The sequence below is a fragment of the Neolamprologus brichardi genome, chromosome 3 (genome assembly GCF_056152115.1).
Source record: "Neolamprologus brichardi isolate AB-2024 chromosome 3, ASM5615211v1, whole genome shotgun sequence".
Lineage (NCBI taxonomy): Eukaryota > Metazoa > Chordata > Actinopteri > Cichliformes > Cichlidae > Neolamprologus > Neolamprologus brichardi.
In genome coordinates this window covers 57530542-57556348 of record NC_142106.1, presented here as the reverse complement: position 1 = coordinate 57556348, position 25807 = coordinate 57530542, and the positions used below count along the sequence as shown (strand labels likewise).

Sequence of the window (25807 nt, the reverse complement as noted above, 5' to 3'; positions counted from 1 at the left end):
CAAATGTAGCAGAGATTTGTTGCATTTCAGCTGATAATGCTTCGATTAATCCACTCAGTGTCCAGACCTCTAAAACCATCCCAGGTAACAAGTTGGTCAGTCCATTTAAAGCAGGGGTCCCCAATCCCAGTCCACGAGGGCTGGTGTCCCTGCAGGTTTTACATGTGTCCTTGATCCATCACAGCTGATGTAAATGGATAAATTACCGGATAATGTATGTAAATGATGTAAATGGATAAATGGATAAAAAAAATACCGGGTGTATACCAGGTCTGGCTCCGCCTCTGACTTCAACAGGTTGAAATGAGCTTTGAAGAAACATTCAGTGAAATAAATCTTTCATGGATTCATGTGAGCAGCAGATGAACTTTGTACCAACAACATCTTCAATAACAGAGTCTGAATGAAGCTCAGGTGTTGATGCTGCTCACTGATTGGACGCTTGGTTTCAGCTCTGCTCTCAGTCTTTCCTGCACAGGTGAAGGTAGAAAGTGTGACTGGATCTATAGACTGGAAACAGAGAAACATGCTGAACATTTGAAGCTTTGCAGCAGAAATGTTCATGTTACAAATACAGCAGAGCTGATCTGGGATCAGTGTGTTCACACCTGCAGCTACAACAAGGTTTCATGTCTCCACACGTCAGCATGTGAACTTTACTCTGACTCAGTCTGAGCAGTCAGACGCATATTTTTAAAATTAACACATCAGCACACACAGAGCTGAGCCCCTCCCACCTGTGCTGAGTTTCAGGTGGAGTCCCGCCTCCTTCCAGGAAGCAGCTCACCTGTGTGTCCGTGTTTAGTGTCCAGGTGTGGAGTGGAGCTTGTTGTTGGTGTGTGAAGAAACTGTAAGTTTGCTTTGTTTCCTCCTTTAACAGTTTGTCTTTAGGAACTTCACTGTTTGTTCAGCTCATGTTTGATTTCTTCACACAACAAACTGTGTGTGTTTGTATTTCCGGTCTCTCCATTAAAGTCAGTGTGTAATGTTTTCCTGGCTAACATCAGCTGTGTGCAGCTTAGTTCAGCACAAATCTGCCGCTCCATAGTTCACGGTAACAGACTCACAGCTGGACCAACGAGGCCGAGTGTGTCCGCCACTCTGAGCTACGTTCGTGTTTGTGTACTTGTAGTTTGTACTTTGTGGGCTCTGAGTGAACTCACAGAGGACGCAGCGTACGTGATGACGTCACAGCCCTTTACCTCCTTTACTGTCACTGTGATTAATATTTACACACGAGACACCTGCAGAGCTCTGACGCTAAGCTAGCCACACAGCATGCTAACACTAAGCTAACGCTAAGCTAACGCTAAGCTAACGCTAAGCTAACACTAAGAGCTCTTACACGAGTTAAAAATGTAATTGAGCACTTTGTGAATGAGAGCAGCAGCAGCACAGAGTTAGTTGATGGTCAGATGGTTACAGAAAGAGCAGCAGACTTTGCAAATCATTGCGAAGTTTACTCCCATCACCCTCTGGAACACAAACTTGGAGTAATTAGGACCCTACACCACCGTGCAGAACATGTTCCCTCTAAGCCTGAAGGGAAAAAGAAGGAACACACACATGTAAAGGAAGCTCTCAAAATGTGCGGCTACCCTAAATGGGCGTTCTTAAAGTCAGCAAAGAGGCACAGAAAAGAAGATCAGACACCAGCGAGGGAGGATAAGAAGGACAGGCGCAACAACATTGTCATCCCCTATGTAGCCGGTGTATCAGAGAAACTCAGGAGGGTTTTCTCCAAGCATGACATCCCGGTGTACTTCAGACCCAGCAACACACTCAGACAGAAACTGGTTCACCCGAAAGACAAAACACCAAAACACAGACTTAACAATGTGGTGTTTGCTGTACAGCAGCGAGGAATGCCCAGACCTCTACATCGGAGAGACCAAACAGCCACTTCACAAGCGCATGGCACAACACAGAAGAGCCACCTCCACAGGACAAGACTCAGCTGTCCATCTGCATCTTAAGGTCAAAGATCACTCTTTGAGGATGCCAATGTTCACATTTTGGACAGAGAGGACAGATGGTTTGAAAGAGGAGTGAAAGAAGCATCTATGTCCACTGTGAGCGACCATCTTTGAACAGAGGCGGTGGTTTACGACACCAACTCTCTGCCATCTATAATCCAGTTTTGAGATCCCTCCCCAGACGCCTTAATGCCCACTCACATCCTGGGTCATCTGACCTCAGGAAATCGCATGATAAGGTGGGGCCAGGTTTCACAATGAACTCACCTGAAACTCTGGCTGATTGGGACCCACACCCAGTTCCACACCTTGGCTCAGGCGATTAGAGGATCATCAGGGGATCCCTTTGTCCCTCTGTGGGGGGACACTCCCACTAGGGTCATATCTGGGACTCTCCACCATTTGACCTTAGAACTGAAGAAGCCTCTCGGATGAAGGTGAAACGTCTTCAAGTAACTTAAAGAAGTCCAGACGCTTTTCTTTGCAAGCTCCTTTGACTTTGCAAATGATCATTTATTCCAGCTGTAACTCAGACACGACGTGTAAACAGACTGTTGGCTCTCCTCAAACAGGAAGTGATGCTTCACTTTCAGCCTTCTGTGGATTTTCTTCAGTAAAAGCTGAAGTCAAACTGTCAACATGTCAGCACACAAGCTCACACATGACTGCTTCATCAACATGGAGCTCTGAGTGTTTATTAAAGGATCATTGTGTGAAAGAGGCTCTAACACAGCTGACTGCAGCCTTTAGCTGTGAGCACACAGTGTCTCACATTTACATTCACTTTACTGTCAAACACACTCAGTAACTTTAAACAGCTGCTGTTATCAAGTGAAAACAGCAAAGATTTCAGGGCAAAGCTCGACTCTGGTCCCAGCTGTCTGTAAAGGTCACATGGTTCAGTCCATGTATTTAAACTCTGTGCTCTAACCAACTCATCCTCAGCCTTTTCTTTGAATAACCCAGAGGAATTCTTACATACATATAATACAATACATTTAAACTCCAGCTGCTCACAGTACGACCATAATCCTAAACAGTGTAAATGACAGTGTTTATCTCTGTTCTTACATTGCAGAGACTTACACTGCTTATGTTTAGCCTGCAAACCAGTTTCTCTTTAGGATAATGAAGGTGTGCTTAGTCTTCAATCGCTTCTGTGCCTGCAAATGAAAAACACATTTTTCTTCTCTAACAGGATCTATGGGAGACCTGCTGGACCTGAACCCAGCTGTGTGTCCTTAAAGAGTGACGCGTCTAAAGATCGCTTCATTGATTTTAAAGTCCAGCCTCTGTCTGCTGCAGAGAGCTGAGCTGTTAGTAACATGAACTCTCTGATTTAACTGCTTGATGTTGTTGGATATAAATGGCAGTACAAACACGTCATTCACAGTAATTGTAGAAACTAATGGTGGTGGTGCGTGTATGCGCCCAGATCAGCTGTCTGCGGCCCAGGACGGTGTAACTCCGTCACAACTATTTACATAAATCCTAACTAGGCACTTTACACAAGTGCCAACATGAGAAATTAGTGACGGTCCCATAATGAGCGCCTGGCAGAGGCTGCTTCGCAGTAAATGACAGTAACATTCGGTAAACTAAGTGTGCGCCAAGGATGTAAACAAAGGAGGATAATGGCCGCAGCAAAGAACAAACAGGATAAAACACAGAAACTTACAGTCTCATGGACGCACACCTCTGCTGACTCTCCCCACCTGCAGCTCTGACCGAACTCTCTGCGTCGAAGCGTAATGATGAGGTAGAATTGTGTCTTCTGATTGGTGAAGAGGATGGGTTGCCTTCCCGCTCATTGGCTATTTGGCAGCTGTATGCTGATATATTTACTCTGCAGATGTGGCTCTGTTCGTCAGTTCTGCCAACTGGCTTTTGTACAACCGCGTTATAATGAGGGAGCACTGTATTGAACTTGAACAAAGGTTTGAGGAAGCACGAAAGCTGTCCACACATCTGGACTCAACGTTGTTGACAGTTGAGCCGACGTATTAAAGAACTGTGACGTATAAACTTGTGTTAGTACCTTGAAATGGCAATGAGAAGGAATGAGCCAAATCTTAAATTAACTAGAGAATAGCATGCTCTTATTGTGAAAATCTGACTCCTGTCCTACTTCAGGTGGAGTCCCGCCTCCTTCCAGGAAGCAGCTCACCTGGGTTTCTGTGTTTGGTGTCCAGCTGTGGAGCTTGTTGTTGGTGTTTGAAGAAACTGTACGTTTGTGTTGTTTCCTCCTTTAACAGTTTGTTTGTTTCTGCTCTGTGATGTTTGGACCAGATGTTCAGCTCTTATTTCAGGACACACTTTGGATCGCTTGTGTTTGAAGACACATGATTATAGATTATTGATTGATTGGAATCCACACTGATTATCAGTCAGTTACTCTGCACTTAAACATTTGTTACTGTGATCAACAGTTTAAATGGTTCTGTGTGTAACTTTAGACCCAACTGACACTAATCAGTATCGTCATGTAACATTGTTTTTCCCTTTAAACAAGGACAAAGAGATCAAATCAGTTTGTTGTTAAGAAGTTGGCATTCAGGTTTTACTGAAGTGAAAAAACACAAAACAAAGCAGCTCAGTTTAGTTCAGGGTCACTGCAAAGTCAATCAGACATAAGATTCATGTTTTAAATGCTGTGTGTGCTGATAATATCTGCATATGGAGTTTGCAAGTTTAAAATACACAAGTTTAAAAATATATTTGGACTCTTCTGCTTTTCTGTGTCTTTCTATTGTGATGAACACATTGATTGCTGCTGTCACACTCTGAGGGTTTTGTGTTTATTGTGTTTTAATCAGGGACCTGAGTCTGACTTCTTTTAGTGTTTGAAGATTTTAATCACTGTTAGTTGGTCACAGTGTGTCTCTTGTGTCTGTGTGTTGCCATCCCATTGAAGTCTTTGCAATTTTTTGTTGAACACCTTGAACTTTGTCCTTTTTGAACTATTTTCAGTCTGAATGAAGAGTCACTTGATTGTATTTAAGTTTGTTGCCCTGAATTTAGCTACAAACCTTTGCCAACGAACCAGGTTACTCTTGTATTAAATCCATTTATCCAGTCACTTAATGGTACATTTAGATGAGTTAAATAGTTGAACTGATGCATGTTACGATTCTGTTTGTTGTGATGAATTCTCAGTAAATCATGACTTTAATGTAAGAGCAAAGTCTCACAGCCTCAAACACATTTAAACCTCTCACTCCATAACTGAAGATGTGTAAGATATAAAGTGCAGAACGCAAGCCTGATACTAGTGTTTGATCTGTTTCAAATTAAACACAAATGAACTGTTCAAGGGACAAAAGTAATTAGTTGTTTGGTCCTTTGTGAATTCTTACCTGTGTGGGAAATGTTCAGATAGAAAGATCTGAACTTTTTTAACAAGAATCAGACGGTTGTGTCCAGAAGATCAGGTCTGAGTCTGTCTAAGACCTTGTGCTGCTCCTGGTCAGCAGAGGGCTCGAAGCCATCTGTTCCTGACTGCTGATGCTTTCCTTTAACATCTTTAACAAGGACTCGTTTATTCATGAAAAACAGAAGACTTGATTCAAAAACAGAAGAAACAGCGCACAGTAAAGTTACATGTAATAACATGTTTAATGTTCAAACACAGGCATAGTGTGACGCACTTAAACATGAGGAAGTTAAACCTTCTTCTGTTGATGGCTGATCACTGAGGCATCACAGAAACTGATGGAGTTGATAGAACAGAACAGGAAGTGAGATATTTTAATTTACTTGACATAAAACAAATTTATTTTATGTCATGACATAAAATAAATCAGATGTATGATCTAAATCAAACCCCTGATGTCTCTTAGCCTTTATACAGCTCTGTTAAATGAGTGTTGTTACCATTGGTGCATCACTGAGATCAGGTGTTCTGAAAACTGAAACTATGCTGCATGCAGCTACTAGTTTTTCTATTTTGGTGCTATAAATGTTCATGGACATGGTTTCCTTGGCTGAAAACACCAAAATCATTAAAATATCTTTTCATGAAAATGATGTAAGACAGAGCAGAGAGCTAATGCTGACTTTAATGCTCAGGACCCACTTCTTCTGATCGGACTGTGTTTGAGGATCTTTAGAAGTTTTTCTTTCTAGTTTCTCCACAAGTTAGCTGATTTAAAACAAACAATCAAACAAAAACCTTGTTCACATGCCATCAGGATAAAATGACAAAAATCCAAACCCTGCTGCAGATCTGGTGTTCTCCATATTAGGCTACGTTCACACTGCAGGCGAAAGCGCATCAAATCCGACTTTTTTGACCCTATGTGACCCAAATCCATCATGGTGACAGTGTGAACGGCACAAATCTGATATTTTCAAATCCGATCTGGGTCACTTTCGTATGTGGTCCTGAATCTGATACATATCTGATGTTTCAGAAAGCTGCTGTTTGATGGTCATGTCACTTTAAATCCGTCTTTTACGTCACTGACACGAGACAGACGCCAATTATCAGCGCTGGAGAAGACATCATGAACGCTTCCTGTCCATCCAGTGAAACTGTTGGGAAGACAACGTTGGAGAAACGTGAACATTTTATTTGTTCTGTATAATCTGCAGATTCTGACAGAAATCTGCAACTATCCTTTGAAGCAGCGCTCCTCTAAAACAGCAATAAGGATCATTATTAGGTTATTTACATTATTATGGAAATAACACAATAACTTAAAGCAAAAATTAGGAAAGGTAAAGTCTGAAGTCTTTATATTAAGGGCCATCAGTCAAACAATACTGTTGGTCTGGGTCTAAACAGAGCGCGTTGTGTGTGACGTCTTCTTTTGTGCATGCGGCTGCTTTGAGCGTTCACACTAGAGCGCGTTTGCTGTCGCATTTTATTTGTAGTGTGAACGAGCAGACAAAACAATCAGATTTGATCAAACAATCTGAATTGAGCATCAAGACCTGCAGAGTGAACGTAGCCTTAGAGAATGGTGAGCTGCTAAATGTGTTTTATGTGGTAGCATCCAGTGAAACAGCATTTATACAGTCTAGCACTGACTCAGTTCACTAACCAGGTTCAAGGAAATAACTGGAAGATTTCCCAAACAGAGAAATCATGCTGGGATCTTTGTTCCCGCTATGAACTCTAATACAGTACAGATCTACATGTCAGGGGAGAAAATATAAGAAAAAAAGATTTCCAATAAAACACAGAGAAAATCTGTTTTTCAGGTTCAGATTCATTTTCTGAATCTCCGCAGCGACACGTGGAGGAAGTGGTGGCCCTAAGCAGCAGATACTGTTTGTAGAAGTAACAGAGGAGCAATCAGAAGCAAACTGATTTAAAGAGAGGGGGGGGGGGGGGATTAACAGATGAACTGGAATAAAATAAAAATTAATTGAACTTTGAATTACATAAAGTTACTTCACTGACTAAACCCAAAATACATGTGCACTCAAGTAAACCTGAATCAAAAAAGAAACAAAGTTACTCAGCGATTAGGCAGCTCTTCTGTGAAAGAGTAGGTTAAATATTAGGAGCCACCATCAAAACAACTGGAGTGATGTCACCTGGAGTAAATGCAGATATATTTACATGAACTGAATATACCGTCCATTTCACAGATATCTTTAGTTTGGTTAAAGATTTTGATAAACACAGAAACTGATGAATCTGGAGTACAGAAAGTGGAATATCTAAACAAATGTAATAGCTGACTGTCTAAATTGAGTCTAAATTGATGGAAATAACCCAGAGAAGCTGCTGGAATCACTGAGCTTATAACAAAACAGTATAATGATTCATTTATAGCGCAGTAATACAGGTTTAAAAACAACAGGGACTAAAATGTCAATAATTCATAGTCCTTTTATTATTTAATTAACTTCATATTAGGTGGATTTGTGTGAGCGTGGCCGACTGATGACAATAACAGAGAAGCTGGAGGGAAAAAGCTTTAAATTAGTTTTTATAGACTCTACACTCAGAAGTCAAAACAAGTGCGATGAATGAAATCCACATGTGCAGCACTGACAATAAGAAAGACCTTTAAAAGTACCAGGAACAAAACAAAAACATGCAGGAGTTTAACAAACAAACTTGATCTACAAATTCTGTGGATGTTAAAATGCCTGCGTAAACAGAAGTGAATATGATGATGCGATTTTGGATGCTGATCATTTAAAAATGCTGAAACTTGAAAATAATCACAAATCCAACTGAAGACAGGTTTAAGTTCAATATAAAGGTTAATGTTGATAAAACGTTTGTTAAAAAACTGCATAAATAGGCAGGTTTTTGTAAAGCGTGGAGGTTATTACACGGGGTTCTAGTGATATGTTCATTTAAGTCTTGTATCCATTAATAAACATTAAATTTGTTTCATATTGTCATGATTTTAGCACTGATCTATTTTAAACTTCAAAAGAAAAATCAAAGTGATTACAGATATATTTTTCCCAACAAAGCCCCCCCCCCCCCCAAAAAAAACCCCAAACAACAAAAAAAGCCGTCTGTTATTTCTAATACAGATGCTGAAGTTATGAGTTGCAACTAAATGCACAATGCAACCACAGGTTTAACCCTATATAAGCATGTAGGCATATTAGAAGAGAGTGAAGGACAAGTTTTATAGACTTTAATAGACTTTACATGTAATTTCTATCTGATCATTGTTGAATCAGATATTTGTATTTGATGATTTTGTTTTATTGTGAAATGTCCCACAGAACAAACTGAGGTAAATTACCTTTGTGTTATTCAAACACTCTACAGGTCAGGTTGCGGTGCTGTGGATTTACTGTGCTGGAGTGCAGTACAGTGACTGTAGTGTTCATGGTCAGAGTCAGGTTACATCTTAGGCTTCTTCCACCTGCTGAATTCCACTTTATGTCTGACTGTTCTCATGTTTCTGTTTAGGTGCAGAGGCAAGGTCACCCTCTACAATTTAGGCAACAAAATACAGCTTTTCTTACCTTTATGTTTCTCTGCTTGTGACGTACACAACAATGGTCAAGCTGAGTATTGATTAGAATTAAAATTTAGACTGTAACAAAGTTTCTATTCCCATGTGCTAACATTATTTTATTATTATATTAATGTAGCACAAGGTTCAGTTCGCCTTGTTATAGAGGATTTCAGTTGATGTGCACATGAATGATTTGTGTTTCCTCTGCAGGTGAAGGTAGAAAGTGTGTGTGAGCTGATGTGAATTGAGCAGCATGGATCAGTGTGAGGACAGAGAGGAGGGAGTCCCTCCCTCTAAAAGCACTCTGTGTGGGGAACATGAGAGCCAGACCAAAGCTCAGAGGTGAGATGACCATCTCTAACTGTCCATGACTCTTCTCCATGTCACAGCTCAGCACTCACATCACTGCTCCATCATTATTCACAGGAACCAGCCTGGACCTCCACCCAGCTCTGTGTCCTTACAGAGTGACGGGTCTAAAGATGCTGTTGTTACCTTTAAATCAGACGTGTGTCGTCCTGCAGAGAGGTAATGTGTGTGTAAATGTTGTTGTGTGTTTGTGAATAAATCCTCCATCATGTTTAATGTCAGCTCTGTTTCACACACATGTTCATATGTGCAGCGCTGTGTGTTGGAGTGTTTCCACAAACACAGCAGATACTCAGAGATTATTTTTAGGAAGAGGAGATGTTCTCAAACTCTCTGTCCTGAAACTCTTCACTCAGTCTGATCCCCACTTCCTGCTCCTCAGCAGTGCTGCCATCTTCATCAACCAGGACAGAAATGAACTGAACTGTTGTTTCCTCATCAGCTTCTTTCTGTCTGCTGAATCTGTAGTGAATCAAAGTGAGACGTGTGAAAATGCAGCTGTTAATGATCCAGTTTGTTAGATGAACGTGTGAATGTTGCAGTGTGCTGTTAAACAGTAACACAGTAACTGTGACGTGTCCTGATCTGACAGTAGATCATGTTTGTGTTCTTGGTCACATGACACAGGTCAGCTGTTCACACAGAGTTCATCTTTATAGGCTGGACCAGTTTGGAATAATACTGGGAGTAATGGTTCTTATATGGAGCTTTTCTCCTCTGAGCACTTTGATACTCGCCTCATTCACACATGGAAAGCAGTGCAAATAAATGCAAACACGGTTTTCCTGCACTCATCTTTTATCAGGATGATGTCAGTGTGAGCTGTTGTATGAAAAAAACAAGTATGAAAAAAGTGTTTCACAGTTTTACTTTGAAAAACAAACAAACTGTGCTGCAGGTGAACAGTTTGATGGTTGGAATGAACAAACAAACAGACTCAGCAGCGCACAGACGTCCCAGCTTCATATATCGTTGTTAAACTTAACGTAGGAATCACAAACATTCAGAGATGAACTTACACACTTGGCTTTATACGTACTTTGAGTTGAAACGTACTTGATCTGTGAATGATGACGTTTCACAAGTACACACAAGTACATTTACTGAGAAACTGCCTTTGAAACAAAGTTCAGTTAGAAAAACACTGAAGTCATTCAGGGAATTATGATCTTTGTGTTTTTACAGAGTTTAAAACACAACAAAGAAGTGTCAGTGATCAGGATAACAGTGGAAGGACTCTGGAGGATCATTTGTATTATTGATCATTTTGATCTCTGACAGAGAAACTACAAATACAGATGCAACAAGGGAAGCAGCAAAAGTGACTGAACACAGCTTTTAGAGGCTAAATTCACATTTCAATCATCAAAGTGTGTGTGTGTGTGTCTGTGTGTGTGTGTGTGTGTGTGTGTGTGTGTGTGTGTGTGTGTGTGTGTGTGTGTGTGTGTGTGTCCATGGTTCCTCCACAGAGTGGACCAGCAGAACTCAGAGGTTCCCAGTGGTCAGTCTGCCCAGCAGCATCAAACACAGCTGGACTCCATATTTATGGTCTGTACATGTACAACAACTACTTTATTATTGTTAATAATACATTTATTTATAGGTCCCTTTCAGAACACCAAGGACTCTGTGGACTAAATGTCCAAAAGAAACAAACTTTGAAATCAGACGGTGCAAATGTGATCACAGGCAATGTTCCCTCTAAGCTGCACGTGTGCAATTGTGCACTGCTGGCACGTCTCTGTGCACAGAAAATCTGCGTTGCACACAAAAAAAATCCACCTGAATTGAAATTAAAGTAAATGCGTTAACAATTCTGTTTTGCAGTGTTTGTCAGTGACTGGCTGCTCCAGCCAATGATGTGATTCACATTCGTATATACGCAGCTAATCAATGTCGCTGACAGGCTATGACAGCGTCCTTATGTGCCAACACCGGTGTTTTAGCGAGCAAAGCGGCTGATGTGGAGTGAAGCCACATCAGGGCTCGCAAAATTTCAAAATCCCTGGTAGCCCTTCGGGCAGGGACTCAAAATAAATTTAAGTAGCCCGAATAAAAAAGAGAGCAATTTTTTTGATCGATGTTTTGTTTCCTGTTTGGTTTCCGTTACAATACTTTAATATTGTAACGGAAACAAAACATTAATCAAAAAATTGTTGAAACACAAATTACAACATTGTATAAAAATTACAATCATCAACTCAAATACTTGGTTCTAATTGAACAGAAATTTCTATGAACTGTGTAGAACATGAATCAGTCTGTGTCAGATCCTGAATTTAAAATTTCCACTGAAGTCACGGGTAAGAGGCAAGTGGAACCAAGATCGAGGCCATTTGCTTTTTGAAGTTTGCAAAGACTGCTACATTGTGCTAAATTGTGCCAGTGGTAGTTCACTCTTTGCAACATAGTACGCTGGTCTAAACTGATTTTTCAGGTTTATTTTTAGTTTGTTATTTGCAATTGGTGTTTGTTCTGGGGAAGATATTGGAGACTGAGCAATAATGCATTTCTAATGGGGGCCTTTCTTAAAATGACTGGTCCCAGTAACAAAGGCGCTTGTCGACTCAGAAATCGAGGGAAAACCAACAACACACCCGGCAGAACATTATGTTATTTACACGGGTGCACATAAGTGGTCCACATGTGCGCATTCACTGTCAAAATAAAAGACGCGCACCAGATAAGAAGTTGCAACACGAGTTTGCGTCCATATAAAAGGCTGTTTTTGTCCTAGAGTGGGATTTTCACGGCACATTCTGCACCACATCTCTGTGCGTTCATCATTTGTTTGAAGCCAGCTCACCTCCTGCAACCACTTTTCCGAGAATACGCGCTTCTTTTGTGGTTCGGACTCCTTCTGACATTTCTTTGGAGGTGGAGGAACATTACAGTAACTGCTTAAAGGAGCTTCTTCAACATCTTTAAGAGTTCTAAACAAATGTCTGTCCTCCTCCTGAAAATCTTATGTACGCAAACACGCGTTGCAACTTCTTATCTTGTGCGCGTTTTTTATTTTGACAGCGAATGCGCACCTGCGGACCACTTATGTGCAGCCCTGGTTATTTAGCTCGTCATATTGCAGCCACAGAAATTCTTTTGTCCATGAAACCATAAAGCTGCACTTTCTTTTTGCCTTATAGTCTGATTTGTCATAACTTTTCCGTTTTGTGGTAAGCTTTTCTTTGGCTGTCACTTCTTCACCCTGACCTGTCTTATTTGGCTCAGCAGAACTAAAATATACATCCTGCTGCTTTTACACACGCACTCACATAACGCTCAGCGATTCTCTGCGCGATCAACCTCTCACATGTTTAAGCTGCGGGAGATTTCACTTGTCATGTTTGCATAGTAACGATTGATAAGATGTCAGAAGAATTGGTGCGCAAATTATCATCACTCACCAATCAGTGCTGTCGCTCTCTATACACAGTTCGCGCGATTGCAAAGTGAAAGCAAAAAACAAGCGCAAATTCAAACGCGATTTCAGTATGTCACATATTGACAGTGGCCGATGCCAATGACATAATTACCCAGCTACATTTCTGAAAGAACGCAAAAGCATTGACATATATTTTTCCTATGACAGCCCGACGTGCAGGGCAGAGATAGATTTTGGTAGCCCGACTGGAAAAATCGCTAGCCCCGGGACGTCGGGCTAGCAATTTTGCGAGCCCTGCACATTAATGACAACGTGTACAACCATTGGAGTTGGTTTGGTTGTTTGTTTTTCTTCCTGAATACTGTCATTGTTTATATTTACTGCGGGAAGAAACGGTAAAAACAGCGTTTTATAAGGAAAACGCTCAAAAGCCTGTGAGCAAAGATGAAACCAAAACACCCCCCAGCCTTTCCTATTGGTGGTAAAATGAACCATGTCGACCAATCAAAACATGATGTGGCAACATGACATTTAGTTGTTTAGGAAGGGGGAAGTTTTAGGAGTGACGGCGTGTTTTGAGGTGTGAGAGATTTGTGACGTTTAGCGCAAATCTTGTGTAGTTAGTGTGTAGTGTAGTCAATAGTTTTGTTGTGTGTGTCAGAACAATGAGGCGACTGCTGAATGTTACAGGTGTTACAGCAGTGACACATCTGCTGCTGTCAGGCCTGCAGGTATCAGGCTGTTGTTCTCCTTCATCTCATAGTGGACAGAGATTATTTTTTGGATTGGCACAAATAATTTGTGTGGCATCAGATTTGATGCAGAACAGCTGATTGTTCTGTAAATAGTTTGAAATGTTTATTTAAAAAAACGCCTTGGCTGCATTTTTAGGTAAACAGCTGCAAAAAACTTTGTTTTACCTTTTTGAAGAAGTAACTATATAATTAATTGCCCAACATTGGTCATTATATCCTGTATTTTGCATCCAGAGTTACAGACTCTCTCCCAGACCACAGAGTCACAATACAAGTCAGAACTTTATTTTAAAAAAAAAAAGAAAGAAAGTTGTGTTTTCAAAATTGGATTTCAAGTTATTTTTACTTCCAATAGTGTTAACATGCTACACAGGTCATGAACAAGGTTGTTTTACATTTTCATTGTAAGTGGGCAAAAGCAGTTAATTAAAAGTAGTCTAACATTTTTTTTTTATGAATTTATTTTATTTTCAGTTGCTACAAACTATATAAATTCATAAAAAAAAGAAGAAAAAAAGTAGTCTAACATAAATGCTGTAATTAGATTACTTTAATAAACATGTAACTTGGATGATTCGATGCTGGCGTGACCACAGTGCACACGTCTGCTGTTGCTCACAGTGGTCCAAGGGACGCTCAGGGAGTTTGTGTGTTCAGACACATGAAACATTAGAGGGAACATTGATCACAGGGAAACGTTTTAAACATCGAGGCTTTAAACAGAAACCAAAGCGAAACAGTTTGTAGTTGAGATCAGTGAGAATTACCACATTAGGTCGTCCTCAACTGTAATGGAAACCAGTGGATCCAGTCCAGTCGTGGCGACCTGTGGTGAGTCGATCTGAGCAGCTACTAATGGAAACGGGGCCATAGATGTGTTTGTGCTTAATAACAGTGAATCACAGGATTTTGACATTACTGTTAAAATCTCATGTTGTTTGTTAAAGTGTGCAGTTCAGATTGTGTTACTAAAACTGTGGTTTGCTCACTTTCCAAAGACCCAGCCCCCATAAAAAGCAGCCAAACAGCTTCTAAGAGTTACACACCCACACATATCTATCAAGTTAACTCTGGTCTAACACACTTGGATTTAGCTTGAAGAATGTTCCTGTACGAGGACTGAAAATGATTTAACCCTTAGATGTTAAGGGGACTTTTACCCGGATGGATTTAGTGGCAGAAACACACACGCGCACAGGATTGTAGTGATGCAGATTTATATACACAGATTTACAAGGGAAGGGGCTATATACAGTGACAGATAAAAATGTGCACAGAGAGCAGCACTGAAAGGATGAGACGGAGCCGAGGTATGCGGGCGGACCGATGACGCACCAGAATTACCTAAAAGCGAGGGACAAACAAAGTTACAGAGTACGTCGATAGCCGAGAGTTAAACTAAAATTGGACGAGGAGAGTTGGAGAGCTTACTTGCAACACCGACATACAGCTGTAGCGGTGGTCACAGCCTGGTATGAAATAATTCTCCGTCACGGATCCACAGAAGCCCACACACAGAAAACTAGGCAGGCGAGCAGGCAGCGGGACAGGCTAAAACAAAGGAGAAGCAGGCAGATGATGGATCCTACAACATGCAGCTCAATCGCGTGGAATCAACAGATTCAGCTTGCACCAACACGTTACCACTTATGAAAACGACAATACTTCGACACCAGACGTCCGAGATTCAGCTCCATAAAAGCGCTCACTGATGACGTCTGATGCGCCGCAGGTGTGCCGGAATGCCATCAAGCCCCGCCCTGCCTACCTGTGCCAAGAAGGGAAACAAAACCCTAAAAACAACAATACACCTACCCACCACCTCCTAACATTAGATGCACACGTGGGGTCAAAAATGACCCCATCGGTTGTTTTTCTTCAAAATCTTTAAAATGAAAAGTTGTAATATATTCATATTCCAGGTATTCCTCATAAAATATGTTTGTAACATGATGCCATTTGCATTTTTATTTATTTTTTCATTAATTAATTTAAAGAAAATGCAGTTTTTGTATCACTACCCCACTCTTCCACAAGTGGGGTCAAAAATGACCCCAAGCAGTTCCTATGGAATCTTCTATGAAACTTTCATTCTTAGCAACTCTGACTGTCCCACTTACACTTCTGATGGATCAGGAATTAATTTTTACACAGTAACATATATAATTTATAGTCAGGGCTGCACATAAGTGGTCTGCAGGTGCGCATTCGCTGTCAAAATAGAAGTGTTCCCAGAAATTCTGAGAATATGCACTTCTTTTGCGGTGGAGGAACACCAAAGTAATTGCTTAAAGGAGCTTCTTCAACATCTTTAAGAGTTCTGAACAAATGTCTGTTCTCCTCCAGAACATCTTATGTACGCAAACGAGCGTTCCAACTTCTTATATGGTGCACGTCTTTTATTTTGACAGCGAATGCGCACCTGCGGACCATTTATGTGCAGCCCTGTTTATAGTTTTCTGTGCATTTCAAACATTATACTTTCTGATGTTTTTTTTTAAATATCTAAAGTAACATGGCTGCTATGAGGCCAGCAAGGATCCCTGTGGACCTTGCCCTACAAATGATCCAGGATGGATGGGATGAAGAGCCCATCGGCAGCATTGACTCGGACATCGGGCATCTCAGTTATAGAGGACCCAGACTATTGTCCCCCCCATTGAACAAGGCCAGTCAGATACAGAGGAGTCCTCTGATGAGTCCTTTGAAGAGGAAATGGATATTGAGTCCAACAGAATGAGCCCCTCTTACTGCTCTAGCCACAATATTCTGAATTAGTCAGCCAGGGCTTGCACCTGGGTTTAGTACTGTCTCCCCAATAGATGTATGGAAGATGTTCATGTCTGATAATATAATAGAAGAGGTGCTGACATGCACAAACATGGAGGCACGAAGAGTAGCCACAGACAGGGGAAAAGAGCGGAAAATGTAATCAAACATCAGCTCCTGGCCTTCATTTGATTGACCAATCTTGCAGGAAGTGAGAAGAACTGGGATGTACCAGTCAGTGTGTTTTTTGGGAGTCCTCTGCATAACCCATTGTTTAAGGCCACTATGTCAATTCAAAGATTTGAAGATATTCGCACGTCTTGCACTTTGATGGCAAGAGGACCAGAGCCTACCTACTGAAAACAAACCACGTAGAAGCTTTCCGCTACATATGGGGCCTGTTCCTGGTCAACTGCAGGCAGAAATTCATCCCTAGTGATTGTGTTACAATGGATGAACAACTTGTGCCTTTCAGAGGGAAGGCCCAGCTTTTGCAGTATATGCCGAGCAAGCTTACAAAAGTTATAGAAGTGATACAAAAACTCCAATTTCTTAAAATTAATGAAAAAATAAATAAAAATGCAAAGGGCCTCATGTCACAAACATGTTTTATGAGGAATACCTCAAATATGAAAATATTACAACTCTTTGTTTTAAAGATTTTGAAAAATAAAAACCGAGTTTGTAGCAAAATGCATTGTTTCTATTTGGGGTCATTTTTGACCCCACTCGTGGAAGAGTGTAGGTATTGGTAGGTTGTGCATCCAAGGGTTAAAAAGCAGCCAATGTCCAAAGAACAACTTTGACGCAGCTTCATAAAGCCTGCAGAGCACTTCAAAAAGAAAAAAACTAGCTGAAAGTCTGGCTGCTCTTATGAAAAGTACAGAGAAATTATGGGTCACTCAACACTTGTGCACAATATAAGTGTTTAAATAAATCTGAAGAATAACTCAAAATCCTACAATCATAAAATCATCAACAGCTAACTATCCAAGTGGATTTGTTTAAGACAGCTCCATCTGCTGGTGGCCCTCTGCAGGTGCATGAAAGGGGCGTGTTTATATTGAAAGTAGTAGAGAAAGTAAACCCCACGGGAAGGAGGGAGGACTCTCAGCAGCTTCCAGCTCATATTCAGACATTTGACTTCTCACTGAAAGCAGCTAGTTTGAGTGTCTGTACCTTAATTAGAAGAGATAACATGGCAATAGTAATTAGAGTTGATTGAGCAATGCTGTCCTTGTAATGTAGTTTGTGATTTGTATACATCTTTTTTTGGACAAGTCCAGTTTTCTATGGAGCCTCTCAAGTTGGTGACAGCAGTCAAAGTTCACGTGTAAACCAGAGCAGCAAATCAGGTCCAAATGTGTTGTTCACAGTGAGCCGGATCATCATTGGCTGCTATGTTAACATCCTGCAGCAGGATGTCTTTGGTCAGAGAATGGATAGATCACTAAGTCATTGCTGAGTTTAGGGAGACAGTAGACAGTTGCAGTAGGTTCAGCCAGTTGACACACAGTAGATAAAAATAACTGAAGGCAGGAGCAGATACCTGTATGACTTTCCACCTCTCACATAGATTATTGTCCTTGGGCAGCGCCACAGGGCTGGTAGATGTAAACAAGGCTGGAGGAGAGGATTTATTCATCTGAGAAAAGTCTGAGTTGTGTCTTGATGCTCAATCATCCAGGTACGTAAATCCCAAAAAAGTTGATTCTGTTCATCTGGATGTTTTCAGTGGGAGAAACATTTCATCATCATCAGGTGACTTCTTCAGTCTCAGCTGACTGCAGGTTTCAATCTTATAAACAGGACATTTGTATAATGATTGAAACCAGCCCACTGAAGGAACAATGGGCTGGGAGGTCAGTTCCTTGATCATTGGTATGCATATTGTCAGGACCATTTATCAACAACCACTGATCAATGCTCATGAGTCCAGTTCAAAGAGAGTTGGGGAATGGCTGCAATCACAGCATTGTAAGCTGGTGACAGATGTACCCTTTGGCCCCTCCTCCATTCAGAGATGGTCTTTCCCTTTTCACATAAATGGCCTCCTTGACTCCGCCCTCAAACCAGCGTTCACATTTACTCAGGCCTTCTTGATGTGATGTTCTTTTGCTTCCCTGGCTGCTGTGTCTGTGGGGATGGTGTTTGTTCTGTGTTGTAGCGTCCTGATGACACCCAGCTTGTGCTCCAGTGATGATGAGAGTCAAACCTTAAATACAGATCTGTATGCGCAAACAGAGTGAACCTTTAAGACCAGTTGTCTGTACGATCAACTCAGTCACCTATAACATCTCCAAATTTCTGGCTTTGATCATCAACCTGTTGATAGTTCAGCTCTGAACACCAGTGAAATGTTTCTCCCACTGAAATCGCTGCATTCATATGAACAGAATCAACGTTGTGGAGAATGTCTCAGTTAATCAGATAAAGTCAAACTTATAATTGGTGAAGAGGTCGTGGATGATATGCCCCTTGATCGTAAAGAAGTGGATGTTGTGGAGACTGAAGTTCAGAGTGGTGGGTCATTCATAAAGTATTCTGTTCCAGCTGCTGGAGGACAACATCATCACTTTTGTGAAGAACGAGCTGAAGAAGATCCAGAAGGCTCTGAATCCAAATAAGCCCCAGTGCTTGGAGTTTAAGAGGGAGGATGATGAGCAGAGGAGCAGCAGAGAGGCATTTGTGAAGATCACAGTGGACTTCCTGAGGAGAATGAAGCAGGAGGAGCTGGCTGACCGTCTGCAGAGACGTAAGAGGATTTATCTAAAGATTTAAGCTGCTGGATAAATGAGACACTTGTGACACCAGTGTGTTCGGTCATTTCTCAGTGGGTCAGAAATTGTCATCAGCATTTTGTAAAATGTGATTGTTAAAGTTGTATTTTTATTATTATTATTCAGAACTTCCAGCTGTAGTTTGTCATCGTAACCTTAAATCCACCCTGAAGAAGAAGTTCCAGTGTGTGTTTGAGGGCATCGCTAAAGCAGGAAACCCAACCCTTCTGAATCAGATCTACACAGAGCTCTACATCACAGAGGGAGGGACTGCAGAGGTCAATGATGAACATGAGGTCAGACAGATTGAAAAAGCATCCAGGAAACCAGACAGACCAGAAACAACAATCAGACAAGAAGACATCTTTAAAGCCTCACCTGGAAGAGATGAACCAATCAGAACAGTGCTGACAAAGGGAGTGGCTGGCATTGGGAAAACAGTCTTAACACAGAAATACACCCTGGACTGGGCTGAAGACAAAGCCAACCAGGACATCCAGTTCATGTTTCCATTCACTTTCAGAGAGCTGAATGTGCTGAAAAAGAAAAAGTTCAGCTTGGTGGGACTTGTTCATCACTTCTTTACTGAAACCAAAGAAGCAGGAATCTGCAGCTTTGAAGACTTCCAGGTTGTGTTCATCTTTGATGGTCTGGATGAGTGTCGACTTCCTCTGGACTTCCACAAAACTACAATCCTAACTGACCCTAGAAAGTCCACCTCAGTGGATGTGCTGCTGATAAACCTCATCAGGGGGAAACTGCTTCCCTCTGCTCGCGTCTGGATAACCACACGACCTGCAGCAGCCAATCAGATCCCTCCTGAGTGTGTTGGCATGGTGACAGAGGTCAGAGGGTTCACTGACCCACTGAAGGAGGAGTACTTCAGGAAGAGATTCAAAGATGAGGAGCAGGCCAGCAGGATCATCTCCCACATCAAGACATCTCGAAGCCTCCACATCATGTGCCACATCCCAGTCTTCTGCTGGATCACTGCTACAGTTCTGGAGAATGTGCTGGAAACCAGAGAGGGAGGAGAGCTGCCCAAGACCCTGACTGAGATGTACATCCACTTCCTGGTGGTTCAGGCCAAAGTGAAGAAGGTCAAGTATGATTCAGGAGCTGAGACAGATCCACACTGGAGTCCAAAGAGCAGGAAGATGATGGAGACTCTGGGAAAACTGGCTTTTGATCAGCTGCAGAAAGGAAACCTGATCTTCTATGAATCAGACCTGACAAAGTGTGGCATCGATATCAGAGCAGCCTCAGTGTACTCAGGAGTGTTCACACAGATCTTTAAAGAGGAGAGAGGACTGTACCAGGACAAGGTGTTCTGCTTCATCCATCTGAGTGTTCAGGAGTTTCTGGCTGCTCTTCATGTCCATCTGACCTTCATCAACTCTGGACTCAATCTGCTGGAAGAACAACAAACAACATCCAAGTCGTTTAAATTGTTTGGAAAAAAAGAATTACAAAACGAAGTTCAATCTGCAGAGAAACACTTCTACGAGAGTGCTGTGGACAAGGCCTTACAGAGTCCAAATGGACACCTGGACTTGTTCCTCCGCTTCCTCCTGGGTCTTTCACTGCAGACCAATCAAAGTCTCCTACGAGGTCTGCTGACACAGACAGGAAGTAGTTCACAGACCAATCAGGAAACAGTCCAGTACATCAAGGAGAAGCTCAGTGAGAATCTGTCTGCAGAGAAAAGCATCAATCTGTTCCACTGTCTGAATGAACTGAATGATCGTTCTCTAGTGGAGGAGATCCAACAGTCCCTGAGATCAGGAAGTCTCTCCACAGATAAACTGTCTCCTGCTCAGTGGTCAGCTCTGGTCTTCATCTTACTGTCATCAGAAAAAGATCTGGATGTGTTTGACCTGCAGAAATACTCTACTTCAGAGGAGGCTCTTCTGAGGCTGCTGCCAGTGGTCAAAGCCACCAACAAAGCTCTGTGAGTAAACATGTGATCAGGCTTTTATTTATAACATAAACAGTGTAATGTGTGATGGACCCTTAAAAACTTAAACATATTTATTTGAATGATCATCAGCACTAAATACAGTATATTATAGTTAATGTTTGATAGCAGCAGAAAATGTCAGAGTGTCTTAAACATATCTGGGTGTCAGCTTTTATCAAAGTCATGTCCAGAATCATCCTGTAAGTAAAATTTATTTATACAGCAGCTTTCACAGCTCAAAAACCACAAAGTGCTTTACAATAGAAACAGGCAATAAAAAACACAGAAGATAAAAACATTAAACAGCAAACACTGAACATCATACAGCCTAAAACTAGTTAAAGGCCACTCTGAATACTAGAGTCTGAATAAATGAGTTAGTGGGACCAGTAAAAGCCTTTGACTGGAAGATCTCAGATGTGAGAAGAGCTGTAGGATTGTAGAAAGTCAGAAATATAGACTGGGACTTAAAGTAAGGACTAAAACTTTAAATAAAGCCTAAAATGAAGAATTTTGACAGAATTAACCAATAAGAATCCACTAAATGGGAAAAAAGTCAGTTAAACTTCTGTAATAGTTTTATGATAATTTAATGAGCAGAGAGTTATTGATCAATATGTCAGCTACTTTGGTGCTAATGCACTGCCCGGCACATGGAGCCCAATTGGCATTTGCAATAGAATACCAGAATTGATTGACCATTGTCAGTTAACAAATGTCAGCGTCATCCATTTGTTGACTCTCAGTAAAAAAACAGGATTAATTTCTAAATTTAATAACTCTTTAGTGCACCCTCATTGCAACTTAACAACAGTGTTTGTTTAATGTTTATCTGTCATTTTTCAGACTGAGTCACTGTAAGCTCTCAGAGAGAGGCTGTGAAGCGCTGTCCTCAGCTCTCAGCTCCCAGTCCTCTAGTCTGAGACAGCTGGACCTGAGTAACTCTGACCTGCAGGATTCAGGAGTGAAGCTTCTGTCTGAAGGACTGAAGAGTCCACACTGTAAAATGGAAACTCTCAGGTGAGGATTTAAAAATTTTCCATTGATGATCACGTTAAACCTGATTTCTATTACTGCATAAACAGTAAATTGATTTTTAAAAAAGTCTTAATGTAGAAATTAGTGTCTGGGGTTTTTAGTGATATTTGTTCACTTTCTGTCTTTCATTTGCAATGAAATGTCCCATCTGCTCCTCTGAGTTCAAATTCTTTATTTTAGCAGTGCTTCATCCACCAAACCTTCTAGTTCGATTCCTGTATTCTTAAGGTTTTTACAGAGCTGTTTGTTCAGATATCAGAATTTGATTTTCAGAAACATTTAGTAATAAAAATATGATCAATTGATTATTTCTGACTGAAAAGATGAAATATATATTTGGTCATAGTGATATGACTCATTGCCTCACTTAAACAAAATGTAAATAAAAATTCAAAACAATAGATTAATACAAAACAGAATTTGACTGTTGAGCTTAAAGTGAGCTTGAATGTTGTTCACTTCCTGTTTTATTTTGGTAGTTATCGTCTCTGGTTTTTACTTTTACTTCCTCCCCCGACATTGTCGGTTAGTTTCAGCTGTAGAAGGTTTTATTGACTGTTTGATTTGTCACTTTTTTTAACTATAATTGTTGACCTATAAACTATTGCTAAAATGTATTTTCATTAAAATACCAAATAATTTATTACTTTATCATCTAATTAGATTATAATTCTGTAAATAAGAGTGATAGTGTAAATGGTAAATGGACTGGTTCTTATATAGCGCTTTTCTACTCTGTCCGAGCACTCAAAGCGCTTTATACAGCTAATTCATTCACCCAATCACACCCATTCACACAAGCACTTCTAAGCTTAAGTGCTAAGTATCTAACATTCATACACATTCACACTCCGATGGATGCATCGGAGAGCAACATGGGGTTAGTATCTTGCCCAAGAATATTTGGCATGCAGACTGGAGCAGCCTGGGATTGAACCACCAACCTTCTGGTTAGTGGCTGATCCGCTCTGCCACCTGAGCTACAGCCACCCCGTGTGTGGCTTGTGTGGGTTGTCTTCAGGTTCTCTGCTTCCTCCCACAGTCCAAAAACATGCATGTAAGGTTAACTGGAGATGTGTGATTGTGAGCATAAATTTTTGTCTGTCTCTGTCTAGCTCTGTTTCTACCTGGCTAGATCACCGTGGTTACTGATGCTGAACCAATAACCTGGTCTGGATCAGGTTATGTTCAGAGTTTTTGTTTAAAATCAGCTGAAGTGCCTCATTTTCACTGATTCTTTAATTTACAGAAAGCTTTAAGTGAGATATAGATTCAGTCATATGTTACTAATATTACTTTTAACCTGAGTAGCGAAAGTCCGCGGTGATCTGAAAATGATGTGCCGGGAGTTGTGCCGTTCTCTGCGGCTTCAGTGACCCTCGAGCTCTCGGCTAGCTATTGAGTTGGTGGGTAACAGACATCTCCGAAAACGTCGAAGCACTTTTGCAAATATGCGATATCTTGATAAACCGAGCAAATATTTGAAGTTTACACACCCACATTCTCGCCTGAAAATATGTTAAAAGTTTATTTTGTGACCCAGGAAGATTAATAAGAGTAATTTTAAAACTTAGTAGCGGTCGCCATTACCGGAAACTGGAGTTTGGCTGGGCCGCACTATGAATTCTGGGATATGGTGGGCCACGAAGGACACACCCGACCCATCCTTCAAATTCGGGGAAAAGGAGGACGCATTTGTCGGCTGCATTCGGAGGAATTTGGACAGCCTTCGGTGCGTCGCTGTGACGTTATCGGTCTACAAATGTGTCCTCAGGAGGATGCAGCCCATGAATTTGGACACACCGAGCCTGCGTGCTGGTAGCACCTTAGCCACAGCTCGGGTGTGGAGGAGAAGCTGAAAAAGAAGGTTTTCTAGTTTGTAAGGAGGAAAAAACTGAGAGGACTAAGTTAAAGAGAGGCTGGAGAGTAACACAGAGCAGCAATGAATGCTGCTCACACAGTTTAGACAGTTTAGCATCAAATGTTCGAGTGACTTGGCTCCCAGCTAACTAGCAGAGCAGCTAACTAGCAAACCAGCTAACTGCACCCACAAGCTGCGACTGCGTCTTTCTAACAAGAACGTCAGACACTCAGACTGATTTTCTTTGTGGATGATGATGTATTCTCACACTGATCCTTCATGATGATGCTGCCATCCACCCACTGCTCCTAGTGTTGCCAACTCCTCAGTAAGGAAAATTGCTATTGGCTGTCCTAAAAGTCGCTGGAAGTCGCTAGATGAAGTCATCACCTAATTTGGATAAATGGTCATGCTAATGTAATTGTAACGTACGTTGTAGGAGAGAAAAATAACATCGTGGAAGAGACATAACGTGAGTAAAAAAATGTCCTTGAATGCATTTAAATAAATAAATCATAGTTCTGTCTGTAACTATTACAACACTCTCACCACATTTGTTAACAATTCTCTCAACAAATGTGTTTTTCCTTGTTCTTTGTTATCCAGCTGAGACTTTGGGTATAAATGTGTCATAAACAGGAGAAAGCAGTGCAGGTTCAATGTAATCAAACCTCAGACTGAGTTCAAAATCATCACCTGTCCCTGATACCACATCAGCACCAGAACCATGATGTGTTTACTCACATTTAAAAAGGTGGAGGTCAGTGTGAATGGACTGTTGTCATTGGTCTGAATGTGCCTCTATAAACATGTGCTGCTCTTTATTGATGTTTTCCTAATGAACAGAAAATGAGACTGTTCTCTCTGACTGTTGTTGGAGCAGGTTGGGTCCTGGGTTTGAGTCCCCCACTGCACCACAGGGGCTTCTAGCTTTGTTTCACAGTGTATAGAACAACAAATAAAACCAAATCACAAAAAAAACACATCAAACTTTGAGGGTTTTTCCCAAGGATGAGGAAGCAGACTCGGCCCCAAACATCTGGATATATGGATGGTTACCACAGCAACCACAGCAGTGTGTTCTCAGTATATTTAGTTGTATAAAGGTGTTTGTGGTGTGTTGCACCTGAAGCAGCCTCATGTATGTTGACACAGGGAGAAAATAGTGTGAGAACACTGTTCACAGCAGTCACAGCTTGCTGCCTTCAACAGTCTCTTCCTTCCTTGTTTGGATGTCACTGATATCATCTTCTGCTCTCACACTGACCAGCTGTTGAAGCTAACATGCTAACATGGAAGCAGCAGGTATGCCACCTGTGGCATTTTGTCAATCCCAACCAATCAGAGCGCTCCTTATGTCATTTCACATGACTCGTGTGTTTTCCTCTTTGATTAGCACCCAAAGAACTAATCAAAGGCTAAAAGGACGTTTAGCCAATCAAATCCCTCCTAGGAACAGGAAGTCTAGAGAGGAAATGGAGCAGAGAAAGAGAATCACCAGTTTAAATGTCTGAGTTTTAAACTGGTGACCCTCTAAAGAGGCTTTTATTGACTCTTTCTGTTTTCTTTACAGCTTTTTTCACCATTTAAACTGTTTAATATCAGATTTAGAAATAACTTTTGGACAGTTGTTGTACATTTGCACTAAAATGTGACATAAGTGATGACTTTCTGACTTTACGTTGGACTAATCTAACAACTCAGCCTGGCTATGTTGGACTTGGTGTGGAAGCAGCTCCCAGTTTGAGTTCAGGAGACAGACACCCTCTCTACTTTGAAGATCAGCTGCAAACTTTCCTTTTTGATAGAGCTTATAGTTCAAGCTGGATCAGGTGAACCATCCCTTAGTTATGCTGCTATAGGCTCAGGCTGTTGGTGGACTTCCCATGATGCTCTGCTTTCTTCTCCACTCCCCTCGTTTCACTCCTGATGCTTTTATATGTCACTACTGCATGTCTTGTGTCTTCTCTCTCCTT

At 41.2% G+C, this 25807-nt stretch overlaps 1 protein-coding gene across 1 annotated transcript; it reads left to right on the top strand.

Annotated features, from left to right (window-relative positions):
• The first annotated feature begins 727 nt into the window (after window positions 1-727).
• On the top strand, window positions 728-21956 carry LOC148105953 (protein NLRC3-like). The gene is made up of 8 exons (XM_087838007.1): window positions 728-850; window positions 9128-9259; window positions 9344-9445; window positions 10756-10834; window positions 18746-18819; window positions 18868-18947; window positions 19099-20923; window positions 21779-21956. The coding sequence occupies exons 2-8, from the start codon at window positions 9171-9173 to the stop codon at window positions 21954-21956; spliced, it is 2427 nt and encodes an 808-aa protein (XP_087694133.1). The 5' UTR covers window positions 728-850; window positions 9128-9170.
• Window positions 21957-25807: the final 3851 nt, after the last annotated feature.

Excerpts from the sequence above, each read along its gene's own strand:
- LOC148105953 (XM_087838007.1), top strand. The coding sequence starts at position 9,171 with ATGGATCAGTGTGAGGACAGAGAGGAGGGAGTCCCTCCCTCTAAAAGC. Across the intron at positions 10,835-18,745 it reads AGCTGGACTCCATATTTATG|CTGCTGGAGGACAACATCAT; the intron begins GTCTGTACATGT and ends ATTCTGTTCCAG. Across the intron at positions 18,948-19,098 it reads GGCTGACCGTCTGCAGAGAC|AACTTCCAGCTGTAGTTTGT; the intron begins GTAAGAGGATTT and ends ATTATTATTCAG.